The sequence below is a fragment of the Hydra vulgaris genome, chromosome 14, assembly GCF_038396675.1.
Source record: "Hydra vulgaris chromosome 14, alternate assembly HydraT2T_AEP".
Lineage (NCBI taxonomy): Eukaryota > Metazoa > Cnidaria > Hydrozoa > Anthoathecata > Hydridae > Hydra > Hydra vulgaris.
In genome coordinates, this window is record NC_088933.1 from 20,813,650 (window position 1) to 20,833,226 (window position 19,577).

The window sequence follows — 19,577 nt, forward strand, 5'->3', positions numbered from 1 at the left end:
CTAATGTCTTGGGGCCCTGAAAACAATTTTAACATGCACATTTATTGGCACTATTGAAATTCCAAAATTCTCAGAGTTCCAGCTAGTCTGGAAGTTAGTGAAGCCAATTGCAATATTTTGCAACAAAAAAGTGGGAACTGTGCCCCGTTAACCATCTATGGAAATCCATATACTTGCAGATTAAAATCTTTTTATTTTTTGAAAGATCAATGAATATATATAATGTGTAGTAAATTTTTTTTTGATATCATCAAGACCACATGGGTTTCTTGAGCATTAAAAACAGGTATATAAAAAGTTGCCTTAACTTATTTAAATTAATAATTACATGTACTTAATAATAACTTTTTACACTTCTGATCATTCCATTAGATTTGTAACCCCCAAAAATAGCCGTTTACAAGTTTTCAAGTAAAAAAATCAAATATATTTTAAACTTATGTGACTTGAAACCTATAAATAAATGTTGCAAATTTGAGGGGATAAGAGGGGCCTGGCCAGTATCTGCTAAAAGTAAAATGGCCATATCTCAGGATCTTCTTGGAGCCTGAGGCTAAAAATTTCAAAGAATTCTTATTTTAATAATCACTCTCAACTGTATAAAAATCACCAAAATCTGAGATGTATGGTGGCATGACCTGGGTCATTTGACATAAAATTACCCATTAGCGTTAAGATTGCTTCATAGTTCGCCCTGCTCCAGATGAATCTTTTCTGTTCTTCTTTAACAGAAGTACTGTTTGTAGCAAATGAGCCATTGAGTAAGAAGCGGGCTTCCCCTACAGGTATGTTGTTAAGTGAGTTGACTTTATGTATGCTGTCAGTTTCATCAGTGATTAGTAAATGTAATGCGGTTGATTGGTCTTTCTTCACTATTTCTGCAGAGAGTGAGGAAAAGTGACAAAGGTTTTTTGCATGAGAAAAGATCTCTCAAACAATGCTGGAATTTCTTGTTAAATGGATTTTCATTTTGTACAACCGTTGCTGCGCCTCCATCAGTTATTAGTACCTCGTATGATGTATGGCTGAAGTTAAAGTTGCTGTAAGTTAGGACAGATAAACAGCCTAGTGTTGACAAGCTCTGCTTTGCTGAATCAATCCATTTAATGATTTGTTCTAGAACTCCAACATCATGTGCAGTTGGTATTTGCAGCCTATTAAGTATAAGCCTTTATTTTAATGTAATAAAATGCAGAAACACAAGTAATAAATTGTTTTAATTGATGGTGTTGATGTGATGATGAAGTTTAAAAATTAGTTTAGATTACAAGTGATGAAGTTTAAAAATTATTTAGATTACAAGTTAAAAAATAATATAGTCTAAGTTACAACAGCCTTCCAATTATGTCCAAAAGTAATTTCAAAATTTTCAGTGTTTGTAGTAGGTGCTTGTTTTCTGTTAACCAGATCCTGTGGAATTTTTCTCTAAATATTGTGTGTGTGAGAGTGTCTTTGATGGATTTTAAGTTTTATGTATGTCTTCATCGGTCTTTGATTTAATATTTTTTTAAGGCCAATGTTTTAGTGTTATGTCTACAATTTCTTTCCTTATTGGTTTGAATTGCATAAAAATTAACAGAAAACCTACATATATTAATGCTGGTCTGACTACAGATGCATTCGAATCTTAGTCCAAACTGTATCTTCTAGCACATTTTTGGCTACATGCTAACATGCATCAAATAATATAATAAACACCCAGGTTTCTACACATTTTTTGAATATGACATTATGGAAGAGTTGAATTAGTTTTTTACAAGCAGATGCCCATCCTGGTGTTACTCTGATTAGCTGATCAGGACTATGTATTTTATATAAGTATGATATAAATATATATATATATACTTTGTTAAAATATATATATTTTATATATATAGAAGTATACATATGTGTATATCTATGCATATACATATATATGTGTATATATATAAATATATGTGTATGTATGTATATATATGTATATATATATATATATATATATATATATATATATATATATTATATATATATATATATATATATATTATATATATATATATATATATATATATATATATATATATATATATATATATATATATATATATATATATATATATATATAGCCCTCGGAATTAGGAAATATAAGGTTGGCCATAATTTGCTGACCTTAATCTGTGTGAGATCCACAGAATGTAAAACAAAGGTTTGACCATAAAACAGAAACGAGGTTGGCAATTTTTTGCTGACCTTAAACACATTTTTGTCAGCAGTAAAGTCGGCATTGCCAAATGCGACCCTAATTCTGAGGGTTGTATACATTTATATTGATTTCCTCTGTTTCCCAATTAATTAAATCTGTCAGATTGCTTGCTTAAGTTTTTATCATTAGTATTTTTTTATTTCAAGATTTTCTGTCTTATGTCTTTATTTTTTCTTATATAAATGATTTTCAGCACTGCAAATCTCCTTTCTTGTTCAACTGAACTACAGAGCATTTTTTGAAGAACATACTCATTGTGTGTATTCTGATAGATGAGAAGACATCGACTAATACAGTATCCAACACAAATTTCTTGTAAATGTAAATTATATTTTTTTCAGTATTTAATAAACTAAGATTATCACCCTAATTTCAAACAGAATAAACTTGCTTGATGAACTCTTTTAGTAGTTTCAAATTGTGTAGATCTTGTGTAGATTTTTATTCCATGCTCAGAGCACTCAGTTCAAAGTAGTCTGTTTGTAAGATTCAATCATGTTGCATGTTTCTGTGTGGGACAAATACTTGTTATATAATGGCTGTAATGGTAATAAATATAATGGTTATATAGTGGCTGGATAGCTCAGTTGGTTAAAGCGTCAAACGAAAAGTTAAAACCCGGACTGTTGTACGATACAATTTCAAATCCTGTGACTGCCAACTCAGCACATGAGTAGTACTTCAGTATGCAAAAATCTTGGTCAATACCGGACACTACTTTTGATTAGTCTTAATGACTACTTGTGGCTGTTCCTACGCTAAGCCAACAATATCTTTGGATATAACATTGTATAGAAAAATATAGCACGAAAATTCAAATTAAAAAAAATATATATTAAGCACAAACAATCCAGATTAGTTTGAATCCTAGTTTTTTCTCTAAATATTGAATTACTCCACCCTTCCAACCTATTGTTTTTTATTTTCAGTAAGTTAAACAACAGAAAAATAATAAAAGTTTTATAATGAAAAGAAATAAAACCTTGTTAAGGTTGCTTGAGTCTGCTCATATTGTAACTAATTAGTTTATTCATATCTTTTCCTTTATTTTTATTTTTATGCTTCTCTTGACAAACCTTCATCACTCTTTGCTTTAATTTCTCAATTTTATTCTAGAGCAAGGGTTGTATCAGGAATGTTAGCTTTAAAAAAACCTTTACCTTTGGCTGCTTTTAATGTTGCAGTGCTTAATATTGCTACTCTGTTACTTATGCCAAATCATAATGCTGATAAAGCAATATCTTACATCTACATGTAAGGCATTTATCATAGAGATTATGTGTGTTTGGTGCATAATCATTGTCAAAGTTAACTGACTCCAACTCATCATGTTGAGAAAGCTTATCAGGATACAATTTTAACTCTCTTTACTTTATTCTGCTTTGTTTCTTAATGCTTCTCTTTTATAAATTACACTTTGTCAAAACCATTAAATTTAAATGAAAAAACCAATTAAATTTATTGTTTTTTAAAAAATCACAAAAGCGCAAATTAATAGACAAAAATGTTTTTAAAACCATTGAAAAATGCTTTTTATTTTTTTAATGAAAATAAAATCTTTCTGAACGGTTTTTTTTATTTATTTTTTTAATTTTTACTTACATCAACTGACTAATAGGTAGAACATGTGAGAATTGCTGCTACATGGGCTGAAAAATAGTTAAAACATGCAAGGAGTCCTGCTACATGAACTGAGGGTTTTGGTTTAGACAAGCAATCTTTTAATTAAAAAAAAACACAAAAAAATAAAATAAAAATAAAAACATTCAACATGTTTTTATTTTTTTATTGTAATATGCGCGGAGTGTTGCTATGTTGACTATATATAGCCTGCTGCTACATCTTATGGCCTGCTGTTAGAAGGAAGTGCTGCTACATCAACTGAGGGTTTGGTTGGGGCAGGTAGTCTATCAAATAATAAGAAAAACTAATTTTAACATCTGGTCTTTAAAACAATTTAAAAAAAAAACAAAAACATAAACTTGACATTTTATGGGTATAATTAAAATTAAATGAGCAAGGTACAAGGGTATATATATATATATATATATATATATATATATATATATATATATATATATATATATATATATATATATATATATATATATATATATATATATGTATATATATATATATATATATATATGTATATGTATATATATATATATATATATATATATATATATATATATATATATATATATATATATATATATATGTATATATATGTATATATATATACAGTGTGGGACAAAAAATAGTTATTTTTTTTTTTGTGCTGTTGTTTTAATCTGCAGTTATTGTACTAAGAATTTTATATTATACTTTGATTTTACTTCAATCAAACTGAAATAGTTGATTATTTTTAAAAGTTATATTTAAGGTCCCTTCTCAAGACAGGGCATATATTCCTGACCAGAGAAACAAGATTGTTCCTTAAAAAAAAATTTGCTATTTTTTGTCCCATACTGTATATGTAGAAAAGTCGGCAAAAAATCACTGACCTAAGATATGTTTAGGTCACCTGTAAATATATATATATATATATATATATATATATATATATATATATATATATATATATATTTATATATACATGTTTATATATTTATATATACATGTTTGGTAAATAAGTATATTACACAATTTTTTTTTACTTAATGAAACTTTGTTTATATTATAAAAAAAGTAAAATATCAATTTAATTAATTTTATTTTTTAGTCTACAAAAGTCAGAGGAAGCATTTTCTTCAAATCAGTTATCAAAAACTGGTGTATTTTTCCTTAATTTATCATGGTTTGGGATGAATGCTATGTATCTTATTCTCTCAGTAGAAGGTTTTTTTTAGTTTATTAAATTTTTCTTAATGTATTTTTATTAATGTATTTATTTTATGTTTTTTTTTTTTCTTTATGTGGCTTTTAATCTTGATGCTAAAATAGACTTCTAAATTTCTATGCCATGTCATATTAGTTTATACATCGTTAAGCAGGTTTTTCAAAAATTTTTGAAAAAAAACTTTAACAAATTATCTGTTTGTAGTTGTACCAAGTCAAGTCCATGCTTTAGTTGGTTCAGAAATGAAAGGGCAGATATTTGGTGCAATGGTCGCACTTGGTGCAGGTAATAACTGTTTTGTTTTTTTTGCTCTAGATTTTATGCAAGTCTTTTTATACATTTATATCTTATATGGTTTAAGTAATTTTTTATTTTATTTTAATTCACTCCCAACTCCCTAATGATTTTTTTATATGATTTTAAAACTAATTCACTCCCAACCTCCTCTGCAAGCAACCACTATTAAGATGAGAGTTACTAGAAAACAAAGAATTAAAGAAGAGTTAAAGAAGAATGGTTGATATAAGACTTGAAAATTTCTAGGTTTTATGAATCAGGAAAACTTGAAGATGGGAGAGAGTACCAAAGAGTTAAAGTGCTGGAAATAAAACTAAACAAAAAAAAGTTTTTAGAGCATGCAAGGACAGATACAGTGACTTCGCTGAATGATGAATCAAGCGAAAATAAGTTTTGGTTGATTTAAGATGAGAATAAATAAAACTTTCTTACCTAAAATTTAAGAGATTTTTATCTACAATATGATAGCTTTTTTATTAGTTGCATCTTGAATGTTTTTTAAAAACGGTATTCTTTTAAGAATTAATTAAATTAATTTAATGAAAGAAAGCTATTCCTTTAAGAATGATAACCTATTCAGTCATTTCATGTTTATTAAAGTTTTAAGTTATGTGGTTTAGAATATAATTTTTTTTGAGTTTTTCATTTTTTTAAAATGATCTTATTGTGAGTTTACATAAAAATTAATTTTAATTAAAAATAGGATAAGAGTTAACTATATTGAAAACTTTATTGAAAACTTTTAACTTTATTGAAAAAAACTATTTTTAGATCATATTCACAAAATGTACAGTTTTTAATGTTTAAAAAAAGTTAGTAAATAGTTTATCCTACTTTATTTATTTAGTTGTGACATTCATTGTAAGTCCACTGATTGGAATCCACAGGTGAGAGTTTTTTGTTAAAATTGCAAGAAAAGTTTGAATAGCTTCTGCAAAAGCTTGAAAAATGAAATCATTTTAACTTTTTTTAAAAAGTGATCGATTTGCTTCACCATTTGGTAAACGTCGTCCATTAATGGTTGCTGGTACAGTTTTGCTCATGTAAGTTTTTTTGGAAATTTTCTTTCTGTTTTATAAGTTCAATTTTTTCTACCTTAACTGCCCCAAGGCAGAGTCACTATAGTCAAGGAGGAAATATTGTCTCTTCTATTTATTGTATTTGTATTTGTATCTATATACTTTACTTTTTCTAATTGTTGCAAATAAGGTTGCTGCACAAAGATATAAGCAGGTGTGGAAAGTCCTAAAGTAAATTCCTGCCTAAAATCATTATTTTTTTCTGGTATTTGGTGTCCAGGGTTTTTAAAAATGATAAGACACTTGTGGACTATTTTGAGAAAAATTGTATGGGGTTTAACCTGTTTTTGAATTGAAAGGTGTTATTTTAACCTTGGAGTTTTGGAGCCCCATGCCCTTGTTTTACATGAGGACTCTAGGAACTCCTAATTTTTTTCACCAAAGAAGGTCCTAAATCTCTCAATATTTTTAAAGCTCAGGATTAATTAAGGATTTTGTAACTTTCAAAACCAAAGTCATTTTTGGAACCTGGATTCAAGTTGAAATTTTAATTGCGAGGAGTTTTATTAATTTTTTAAGATCTAATAAAAAATTTTATATGTCAAAAATGAAAAATGCAATGTTTTAAAACATGTGATCAGTTGTAGATGTTAAATGTTTTAAAAAAACAATTTCTAAATATAAAATATTTTTTTTAATTAAAACTTTTTTTTCTTTTCTTTTTTCAATTTTTGTTTAGACACTTTTAGAAGATTTATTTAAAGATTTATATATTTATATAAAGATTTATATATTTTTTTAATTTTAATAAATTTTACTGCTTGGTGTAAGGCGATTTACAAATTGTTTAAATTCTTGTATTTGGAATTAGCATGATTTTATCAGTGTATTATGTCCAAATAAGAGCTTTAGATGTTATGATTTTTTTGCATCAAATTTTTTTAATATTTAAAGAAACATTTCTTTTTTATACATAACTTTCAATAACTTTTTATTACCCCTAATAGTGAATCTAAAGAACACCATTTTGGAGTCTTTAGATCACTTTCCCTCATCAGCGTTAACATGAAATTAGTTAAAATCTTTTGAAAAAGTACCTTAATTTACTATAGATCCTAGTTCTAATCGGTTCTTACCTATATATTAACTATATATACTTGTATATATATATATATATATATATACTTGACGTATATTAACTATATATACTTGTCAAAATACAATATTTCTATCAATTTTCACAAAAAATACTAGAATTCCGACCAAAAAAGAGCTTATAATTAAGAAAAATTATTAATAAACAAATCAGAACATATTATTAAACTATGTTGCTCATTTTACCTAAACAACAAATTTGTTTAAAATCTTATTCAAATTTGGTCAAGAAATTGTGATTTAAAAGGATTTTTTATTTTGGGTTTTTTCGAAACAAACATTTATATTTTATGATACCACAAAATTTATCATTGTAATTTTTTTGGTCTTTTCATAATTCACAGACCTGATCATTTAGCGTAAATATTTTGTAATCAACAAAATATCATACAGGCACTAAAATATTTTAAAATTGCCTTAACTACACTGAGTGATAAAATCATTTAAGGAATATTTATTATTGGATCTATTTTTAACAATTTATTTAATTTTATATATTAATAAATAAAAATACAGCATGGTGGTGAATGAAAGAGGACCATATGCTAACAAAATATTATATAGACTGTTGCTGTAAATTTAAAATTTTGATATAATAATATTAATTATGATAAAATTAAGATAAATTATTTTAATTTGTTTAGAATTAGTTTATTTGGTATGGCTTTTAGTGCACCTGGAAGTGAAAGGTATGTGTCAGAACTGAAAGTTATTTTTTATTTTTTTTTTTTTAATTTTTATAAATGTACTAAAAATCTGTTTCTCATTCTTTCATTTATTTTATATCCTTTATTTTTATAATTTTTAATGAATAGTATCAAGGTTAAAAGCGGGCAATTTAGGATGTTGAACCAATGACAGTTTTTCTGAAGATTTCAAAATATTTGTTGGAAAGCAAAAAAAAAATAATATGTTTTTAAAAAAGCTTTACAAGGAACTGAAATTCAATTTTTTTCTTTGGTTCAACTAAATGATTAGAAGCAGTGAGCTACAGTAATGAAACTTTATAATCAAAGTCAAGCTTTCTATTAAAAATTTAAGAAGTTACCATAATGTCATTTTTTTTAAATTTATATATGACATAAAAGTATTAAAGTAAGTTTTTTACAACTGGGTGTCCTTACTGGCATTACGACCTGCATTGACCTGTTTACCAGATCAAGACTGAGTATTTTTATTGTAATAACTACTAAGAGGATTACCTTATAAAGTTTCCTTCATAGAGTATATACATGCTGTATATAAGTTCCTCTATAATTTTAAAGTTCCTCTATAAATATAGTATAAAGTTACTCTATAATTTCTTAGTTCTTTCATCTATAAAATGACTTACAAACAAAGCAGTGCTTTTAAGATTAAATTAAAATTGTTGATCAGAAGTATTAAAAAAAATTTATAAGACATGTTTATATTTACTTACATACTTCAATTTATTTTATTAATTTTTTGTTTTTAGTGTGAAAGCTAATGCAACAGTAAGAACTGTTTCAGTATTGTTATTTTTTTTAAATAAATGAAAAAGTTGGAATTATTGTAATTGTAAATCCTGATAAATTCTGCTGTAAAATAATTTTGCTTTTTTATAACTCACTCACCTTTAAATAGAACTGTTTTGTTTAATATATAAACAAAAAAATTATTTTAGTGCTCTATTGATCTGGAACTAAGAAGGTGTACATCTTTTTACCAAAATAATCTTACACTCCTTCAAAATATTGCATTGAATTCTACATTTAACTCAACTGTGCTGCTTGAGTTAATGTCACAACAACAAGTTGCTACTGGTAGTTTAGGTAATAGTATTATAATTTTTGAATAATTTAAAATTGTAATGAAAGACAAAATATATATATATATATATTCATTTACTACAAAATTGAGAGCAGTTTTTTTTTCTAGGTTTTTACTTCTTATTTTATTTATGTGTAATGGCTTGTTATGCAATTGTAGCCGTTCCTTACAATGGACTTATTGCTGATCAAACACCTGCAACTCAACGTGGTATGCACAAATACAAATGTTCTTAATTTTCTTATTTATTAAATTTATTGTATTCTTTTATTTTACATATTGAAAAAAGGAGATTTTATAGTAGACAAATGCTGTAAATGTGCAATGTGTACACTTACAACATGTGCAAAAGATTCTCAAATCTGAGAATCACTTTGAACATCTTTTTACACCTTTATGCCACATATACATCCTAGTACATATACACTTCTATACAACCTAATATATATGCACATTTATGCAACCTAATATGCAAACCTACATATACGCATCTATATTAATTTTTATAAATATATACTGAATATAATGAATATATGTATTAGATGGCTGAAATTTTCAAATCTCAAACTGACTTGCTATGTTTCCTATAATGTACTTTGTACACTGTATCTCCATAGTATCTTAAACATTTTTCTTCCAATCAAAAACTTTTGTTTTAGTTTGCTGTTTATAATTTTTTCTACTATATATATATATATATATATATATATATATATATATATATATATATATATATATATATATATATATATATATATATATATATATATATATATATATATATATATATATATCAGGGATGCGGAGTCCCAAAAGGACTCCGGCTTTATATCTCTACTTTTTCCAAGTCTGTAGTGTCCAGAAGCTCCAAACATGTTTGTTGACTTATTATCTGCTATAATAAAAAAATTAATGAGATTTAATGACTTGAAACTTATTGTTTTTAAGCCCGGAGTCCTGGAGTCCCGGAGTCCTTGCAACCATTATACCTAAGGACTTCGGGCTTAAAAAACTATTGTTCTTCTAATCTAAAAGTCTTAAATTTTTTCCTATTAGTAGTTCATAAACTTATTTATATTTTTAGAGCTCCTGAATACCAAAAACTAGGATAAAGTAATCTTTTTGTGACTTTCAAACCCGGAGTCCTTTTTAGGACTCCGCATCCCTGATATATATATACATATATATGTATATATATATATATATATATATACATATATATATATATACATATATATATATATATACATATATATATATACATATATATACATGTATATACATATATATACATGTATATACATATATATACATATATATGTGTGTGTGTGCGTGTGTGTGTGTGCGTGTGTGTGTGTGTGTGTGTGTGTGTGTGTGTGTGTGTGTGTGTGTGTGTGTGTGTGTGTGTGTGTGTGTGTGTGTGTGTGTGTGTACTATAAATAAAGTAGTAGACCCAATATGACATAGTTTTAGAAAGCAGAAGCAAAATGTAGGGCAGCAATAAAACCTAAAAAAAATATTAATTTCTTATCATTATCTAATATTTCAAAGATATAGACTACATAGGTGTTGTCACACATGTTGTATCAGATTGACACATGTTTTTAAACTTAAAGGGAATTCCAAAGTGCAGAGACAAGTTTTGTTCATATTAAAGAGAATGTTTAAAAAAATGTTTAGGCTGAATTTTTTGGAGTAAAACAAAATGATAAATGTATGCCAAGTAAAACTAACTTTGCAGTTTTACTCGAAGCTCACTGTCTGCATGTTAGCGTGTTTTTTCAAGTCTTTAAAATATACGCCGCAATCTATAAATTATAATTTATTCAAGTGCGTTTAATAATAAAAAGTTTTAGTATTAAAAATGATGTCATTGTAGGATTTTTTTTTTTGAAAAATCTAATTTTTTTTTTTGAATCAATAATTGTTTTTGTTTTATTTGTTTTTTAAAATAAGCGTTTATCATCAATCGCATAACTTTCCAATAATTTTTATAGAAAGCTAAACATAAGAATGTTTTTTTTTGTAGAGCGTGAGAACCAAAAAAAGATTTTTATGGTACACTTTTATATATAATAAATATATAAAAAAGAGGTTGATCACCTTATTATATCACCTTATTGATCACTTTATAATCTGAATCTTGTAATGTAAAAAATGTTTTTTCTAGTTTTTCATCGTTTATCGTTTTTGTTCTCCTATTGAAATGACATTTTACAAATTCTCACATTTTTAATAAATAAATAATTTTGGTAAATGACATCATTTATTAGAGATATTTGCCGAATTTTTTAACTTTCAGTTAAAAGATTTTTATAGAATTTACACTTAACAAATTTACAGACAGCTTTTTATTAATTAAAACAATTAATGTTTTATGTCAATAATGCAAGACAGATGGCAATTAAAATTGTCAATATGTTCCAGCGTGTTAAAAAACATATTATATTTAATATTTCCCAATTTATATGTTGTATTCGACAAGTATTTAACATTAAAAACAGTCTCTTAACAAATCAAAAAACTACCTAATTTGACAGTAAAAAGTTTTTCATTAAACAATTTTAATTTTAAAATTGATTTGATAATTCTACACCTTTTTGCAATCTTTAACAATAATTGTTCAATTTTAAAAATAAAATAAAATAAGCTATACCTATTTTACAGATTAAATTTCATTTAATATATTCTTGCATGATTAAATAAGAATTTCGAAAATATTTGTACCCGATGAAAAATTTAGCAAATAAATGCTGTTATTTAAACTTTTATAAGGTTTAAAAATACAAAATAATTTTTTTTAAAGAATCTTAATAAAGATATTAATCATGTAATAACAATAAATATAACATAAAACTAATTTATAGCAATAGACAAGCTTAAAATATCTGAAATATTTTATTCATATTTTTAATGCAAAACTTCACAAAATTTAGAAAATAAAATTACTAAAGAAAGTCTATAGTAATTTACAATGAAAAAATTTTTTTATATAATAATAAGTAACTAAACAAATTCTTTAATAATCTATAATAATAATAAAAAAATTATATAATTTAAGGAAAAAAATAATTTTTAGATTTCTTATCAAAATTTTACAATGACGTCAAAGATAACCCAAATATTTTTTTAACGTTCTCTTTAATATGAACACAACTTGTCTCGGCACTTTGGGATCACTTTAATAAGGGGTCAATCAACTCAAATTTGCCAGATTGCAATAAATTTTGCTAAAAACAACAAATTTACTGCAACAAAAATATTTTACTAAGATTTTTGTAACTAACATATTTTAAATATCATTTAACTGGTGTTAATCCAGGATATACAAATACAGGATAAAAATTCTTATTGTTGTAGGCCAAAATTAAAAAAAAAAGAGTTAAGTAAAAAAACATTACCACTTTAATCAACTTTAAAGCATTTCTTTGTGATACTAGTGGACTAAAAAAATATAGGCTTTAATTATAAATTTGGCTTTGTTGACCTGATGGACAAATAAACAAAGGTAATCTTTGTCCAACCATTTTATTTTGTATCAACATAGACGTAAAATATGAAGAAACTTTTTTTCATAGAAATTTTTAAAAATTGCGATTGTTTCAATAGTATACTTTCAAGATCACTAAATTGTTTTGCCCATTGCAATTTGCTATTACTTAATTCACCCCTTGCTTCTCTATAAATTATACTCATTCAACTGTTTTAAACCCAACAGTTTTAGTAAATATGGTAGGTATTACAACTGCTACAACCTATTGAAAAGGGTTTTGCTAAGCATGATTTGGGGCAATTACTGTGCTTAAACTTACAGTTAAACGTTTAAAGTTAATTCCAATCATCAGATTATTTTCAGGTAGCTTTTAGTACTACGCTTGAGCTACTTATGCACTAACAATAGAAACTTTTTATTGTTCATATTTGAAAATTTTACAAATAATGCTAATAGAATTACTTCATAGCAAACTGTTATTTTTTTGTATATTTAATAACTTACTACAAACTGAGATTTCTAAATGTTTGTGACAGATTTCGGTTTTTAGATCTAGCTTTTATTTTTTCTCATTTTAATCTTAACAATTTGTTTGTGGTATAACATTAAAATAAAATCAAAAAATAATATTTTTTTCAGTGTCTAGTTAAAATTAATTGAATATATATATATATATATATATATATATATATATATATATATATATATATATATATATTTAAAACACAGGTTTAACAAAATGAAAAAATCCAAAGTATTCCTGAGTGTTTTAGGTTTACTTTAATGCATATTTGTAAAAAAAAATGAATTGCTTTTTTAAATCTTCAATATTTTTACAAAGTGGTTTTTTTTAATGATTCTTTAATGATTTTTATGTTTAGGTTTTAGTTCTGGTGTAATGGGAGCAATGACTTTGTTTGGAAATCTTGCAGGTGCTGTTATTGGCTTCTTTTTTAATGTAAGGTTCTAAATACTCTTCATATGTTATATATATATATATATATATATATATATATATATATATATATATATATATATATATATATATATATATATATATATATATATATATATATATATATATATATATATATATATATATACAGCACTTGGAATTTGGAAAAATAAGGTCAGCAATTTTTTGTAGACCTAAAACTATTTTAATTTGTCACAAATTTACAAACGGTGTTCAACAAATTAACAAACATGCAACAAATTTGCATTAAATTGACAAAAAAAAAATGGAGAGATCATAGACTTTTTTTTAAAATGTTGATATTTGTTTAAAATTTTTTTAAAATTTTGTAATAAAATAACATTTTATATTTTATTAGGAGTTAGATAAGATATTAGTTATATCGTTTTACATTTTAATTGTTATGTTTACAATTTAAATTAAAGAGTGGTATTTAGAATTAAAATAGAACGTTCGTTTTGCCTATATATTTTAATTATTTTCATTTTGAGTATAAATAAAATTCTTTTCGTTTTTTTTTTAAATTTATTTTAAAATTTCATTTAGTTTTGTTTATATTTTAATAAATTTATTTAGAATTTAAATAAAACACCCAATTAACTGTTTTTATTTCAATTTGTTTAAAATTTAAATGAAGTGTTTGCAGGGTTCCCACCAGTCCTGGAAAGTCCTGGAATTTGATAGTGGTCCTGGAATTTGATAGTGGTCCTGGAAAGTCCTGGATTTTTTTTAATTATTCTATAAAATTCTCGAATAGTCCTGGAAAATGGGATTATATTTTATATTTTGTTGTTGATTTTAAGTAAAGAAAACAATACAACTACAATACTAATTATAGTAAATTATAGTAATATAATTGTTCTAATGTATATTTTTTATGGAAAATCTGGTTCTTATATTGTTTTTGAAATTTGTACTTTTAAGACCCTTAAAAAAGCTTACACATCAACAATAAGGTATAGTTAATTTATTTTTAAAATATTATTTGAAAGATATCATCATAGAGGTTTCCATAAATCATAAATATATAGACAGTTTATATATATATATTTTTTGATTAGTATATAATTATTGCATTGTTGTATAGTTTTGAATAATTTTTAAAAGTATGAAATATTAGAGATTCTAAATTCTTTTTGGCTCCTAAAATGTTTACAATTTTTTGTTTTGTTTTCAGATAAAATAATTAGAAAACAATAAATGTGTTTTACAATTAAAATTAATCAATTAATTAAAATTGTGTTTTACAATTAAATGGCTTGTTGAAAAAAAATATAAACATTGGTTACGTAAAAAAAACAGAAACTGCAGTTATTGTGCTAAAGACATTATTATTGCTAGCATGGGAGAAGCTGCTTTAACTTCACACATGAAAGGTAAAAAGGACATAGAAAGATCTCCTTCTGCTAACAATAACAAGTCATTGATGCCAACTGCTCCTAACATTGTTTAAGTTAATGAGTATATGTCAGAATGCTCAAATAAAGCATAACACCAAAAAACAGTTAATGAAATGCTAATAAATACATCTACACTTAAAGCTGAAGTTGGTTGGGTCCTTAATATTGTGTATTCTAAATATTCAATGAATTCTTCAACTGATTCTGGTAAATTATTTAGTACAATGTTTCCAGATAGTGACATTGCTAAGTTGTTTCAATGTGGACCCACCAAGGCCAGTTATATTGCAACATTTAGATTAACTCGCTTTTTTAAAAATGAGTTGCTTACTTTTCTATTTAATACACCTTATTACACTGTTTCATTTGATGAATCCAAGAAACAAGTTTTTCAGAAGGGTCAAATGGACCTTGGCATTTTTAAAGCAGGGGCAAAAGCAAGTGTTTGGAAGCTTAATCTGTTAAAAATAGTGTGGCAATTTCTACATGACTCTTTGGTCACTGTAATTTAAGTTACAGTGACCAAAGAGTGGTTATATATTAAAAAGAGGCGGGCCAGTTTTTAGCTGGTCTGTTGACACATCTTCTTGAGAAGTGTCCTTTGAATTTTGTCATAGTACGCACTGCAGTATCTATTAACCCAATTTTTATTTCAAATCCAAATAAAAAGAACACTTGTATCAATAATTTTTCAATTCTGTTGCAAAAGTTAGTTAAATATGGCCTTTTGTCACCAAAGTCTGCTGAACTAGCAAAAAATCAATATTATAAGTTTTTAGAAATAGTAGAATCAAATCAAAAATCATTTCAAGATTTCGATATTAAATACGATAGTCTTGATCATTTTTTCTCTGACTTTATTGGAGCAAATAAAGCTTATCAAGATGTTTGGAGCATTTTTAAAATAGTTTTTGTGCTTTCACATGGACAATCTTCCATTGAGCGTGGCTTTAGTATTAATAAACATCTTCTTGTCGAAAATCTTAAAGAAAATATTGAAGATATTCAATATTGTCATATTGAAGATCATTTGTCTTCCTTTGAAGAATCCCCTGATTGTATCAAAATTAATAAAGAAATGCTGCAAAATATAAAACAAGCAAGTAGTTGATATAAAGAGTATTTGCAATCACAAGAACAAAAAGAATGTAACAGTAGGAATTTAAAACAAATTTTGGACAATGAGAAAAAGGTAGTTAAAGCAAAGTGTATAATCTTGCAAAGTGAATTAACTACTTTGATTGAATAGTCTGATATGCAAGCCATAAATGCAGAAAGGCAAAGTAGTTATGTTTTTTAGAAAGAAATTTAAAATGAAAAAATGTTGAGAAAAACAAAAGGAAATCAAGGATTTGCGCAATATAGAAAAATAGATGATTCATAAAAGTGATAAATTCACTATCTAATTTTAAAAGCATATTTTTGTTTACATAGTTATTGAGTAAAGTTTTTATTTGTTTTTTGTTGTTTTGTTAAAACAGTATTTTTATTATGAGTTATTGAAATGATTCTGATGTTTTTGAAATTGGTTGCATTAAAAGTTTCCTTTCAAATTAAAAATAGTTCCTTGTCAAATATTTTTTGAATTTACAGTTAGTTATGTAGCGATGTAGCTGTAGTGATGTAGCTGTAATGTATTTCTTTAATTTACATTTAATTTCTATATTAATTTACATTTAGTAACGTGTTTTTTGTTATTTTGAGCTATCTTTAAAAAAGTCCTGGAAAATCCTGGAGTATATAACTTTTTTTTGTAAGTCCTGGAAATAATAAAGCAAATGTTCTGGATAAATAAAAAAATTGTCCTGAAAAGTCCTGGATAGTCCTGGAATTTCAATTTTTTTAATCTGGTGGGAACCCTGGTTTGTTTTGCAGTTTTTGATTCATTTGAGATATCAAATAAAATTAAGTTTTAAAATCCTGAGGTCGGCAATTTTTCAGTTAGGTTAGCATTGCCGAATGCCGACTTATTATCCAAGGGCTGTTTATATAAATATACATAGTATATTTGGTTCTGCAAATTGAGATCAGCATTGTCCTAATATATTTTGCAAACTTAAATTTTTTAAATGCTTTTTAAAAAACAGACAACTTCCTAAGATAAAAGAAACTTGAGATCTCAGCTTTGGGCAGTGTTGAAATATTTTGTGAATCAAATCAAAGAACAGAATCTGTGAACTCTCTGTCTTCACAAGCAATTTTTATTCTTTGCCCTCTTTACAAGCATCTTGTTGTTCAATATGATTTAGATTTTGAGTCCGTTCACAATTGTTTTAAAAACTTCACATTTATCACAACTTTTTTTTTTTGTTGGAAAGAAATATTAAACTTATTCAGGCTATAAAGGCTTTTTAGCTGATTGAAGTCTCTTTTGCTTAAAAATTTTTTGTTAGAGCTCATACAGTCGACTAATAGACAATTAAGATTCAAATAATTTCTTTTCTGTATTGGCATGGCAATAGTGTGATTCTATAACAGGAATATTTATGTGTTCCCTGGTGTTATCTCTGACTGCATCAGGAATTTTCTTTTTTATATGTTTGTCCAGTATTTTTGGGGTATGTGTGTATGCATTTAGAATTGTTTAGAAAAATATGAACTTCTTTGTTGGCTTATGCCCAGAGTGTTTAGAAAGAATAACTTGAAAAATTTTTAATAAAAAACAAGGTTTTATCATCCAGCCCCGTTAATATAACTGAAAAATACAGCTTATAAAAATGAAAAATGAAAAAAAAAAAATTAAATTGTATTAACAATCAATTTACTGTCTACAAAAAAATAAAAATTGATTATTTTTTGATTTTATTTTTTTAAATTCTCTCTTTTATTCTACTTTTATTTGTTATTTTACATGCACACACATACACACACATACACACACATACATACACATACATACACATACATATATGTCCATACATATATACATAAACTACCAAATAAAAAATCCATTTCTTTTTTAACAAAAATTTTATTAAACTTTTTTTTTTCAAGATTCGAACCCAAAACTTAAGTAAAGTTATCATTTACGTAAATTTACGTTATTAAATAATAAAATTTTTTAATGATCTAATCAAAATTGCAGTCATACTTAACAACAAATTTCACAAGGATTTTATATTGGAAGTTAGACCACTACCTAAAATTTTTGATGTTTCTTTTATTACTATTAAAAGTATTTAAAATTTCAAAACATACACATAAGTTTGAATCTTTTCTGTATTAATTTTTTTAACCCAATATCAAATATTTTTGATAGAATTAAGATCTTTTTTATTTTGAACTTGCTTTAAATTTTTAATTTGAAACTAATCAAACAAAAAAAAAATTTTTTTTTAATTGATCACTTTTAAATTTTTTAACTTAGATTCTTCCTTTGCAGCAAACTGAAATACATATATAACATATATTACATATATAACATATATTACATATATAACATATATTACATATATAACATATATTACATATATAACATATATTACATATATTACATATATAACATATATTACATATATTACATATATAACATATTACATATATAACAAAACAATTTTTCTTTTGCTCTAACCTAACTTTTCGATTGTTTACATTTTGCATAAATTATAAATCTTTAGTTATTAGACTTAATTTAATGATTTAGTCTATAGAAGAATAGTAAATTATCAAACAACTTAATACTATGATTTCTTTTTAATTGCTATAAATATGTAGCATATTTCCCCGTTGCTTACCATACCTAATTTTTTTACACCTAACTATACTGCCTTTTTAATAAAAAAACCCTAATAGGAATACCCTCAAGGTGAAAAATGTTGGCACTTCTACCTGGATAAAACTACGTAGGGTTAACTTAAAATTTGTGAATATGTTGGAATTCTCATTTAACTTCAAAAGTTGTTTTAAACTCAGTGATATCTTTACCATTTTTATGCTTATTTTGGACTGTTTTTGCATTATTTATTTTATACTAAGATTTATAATAGCTAGTGTGACAGATAAGTTATATTTGTTTCATAAATGAATTTCATAAGTTATTTTATTTATTTCATAAATGAATTTCATAATTTATTTTATTAAATGAATTTCATAAATTATTTTATTTATTTCATAAATGAATTTCATGATTTATTTTATTTATTTCATAAATGAATTTCGAAAATTATTTTATTTATTTCATAAATTTTTATTTTTTTTTAACAGAAGCAACTCAAAAGTTTTTTTTTAAAAAAATATTTTGGGTGTGATAAAAAGTAACAAGCATATTTTCAAAAATAATTTTCTTGTTTTATTTCTATAACTAATCTTCAACAACATGGATTATCATTGACTATGATCATCTACCAAGGCTTAGGCAATGAA

At 25.2% G+C, this 19,577-nt stretch overlaps 1 protein-coding gene across 4 annotated transcripts in view; it reads left to right on the forward strand.

Moving 5' to 3' along the window:
• LOC100204497 (uncharacterized) overlaps positions 1-19,577 on the forward strand; it is a 49,170-nt gene that overhangs the window by 15,247 nt on the left and 14,346 nt on the right. For all 4 annotated transcript variants that reach the window (XM_065817111.1, XM_065817110.1, XM_065817109.1 and 1 more), the window contains exons 4-12: positions 4,968-5,083; positions 5,289-5,369; positions 6,229-6,268; positions 6,359-6,424; positions 8,200-8,244; positions 9,012-9,030; positions 9,201-9,348; positions 9,455-9,556; positions 13,721-13,797. In XM_065817111.1, the coding sequence (XP_065673183.1) occupies positions 5,050-5,083; positions 5,289-5,369; positions 6,229-6,268; positions 6,359-6,424; positions 8,200-8,244; positions 9,012-9,030; positions 9,201-9,348; positions 9,455-9,556; positions 13,721-13,797 (612 nt within the window). In that variant the 5' untranslated portion in view covers positions 4,968-5,049. The remainder of the gene's footprint in view (positions 1-4,967; positions 5,084-5,288; positions 5,370-6,228; positions 6,269-6,358; positions 6,425-8,199; positions 8,245-9,011; positions 9,031-9,200; positions 9,349-9,454; positions 9,557-13,720; positions 13,798-19,577) is intronic.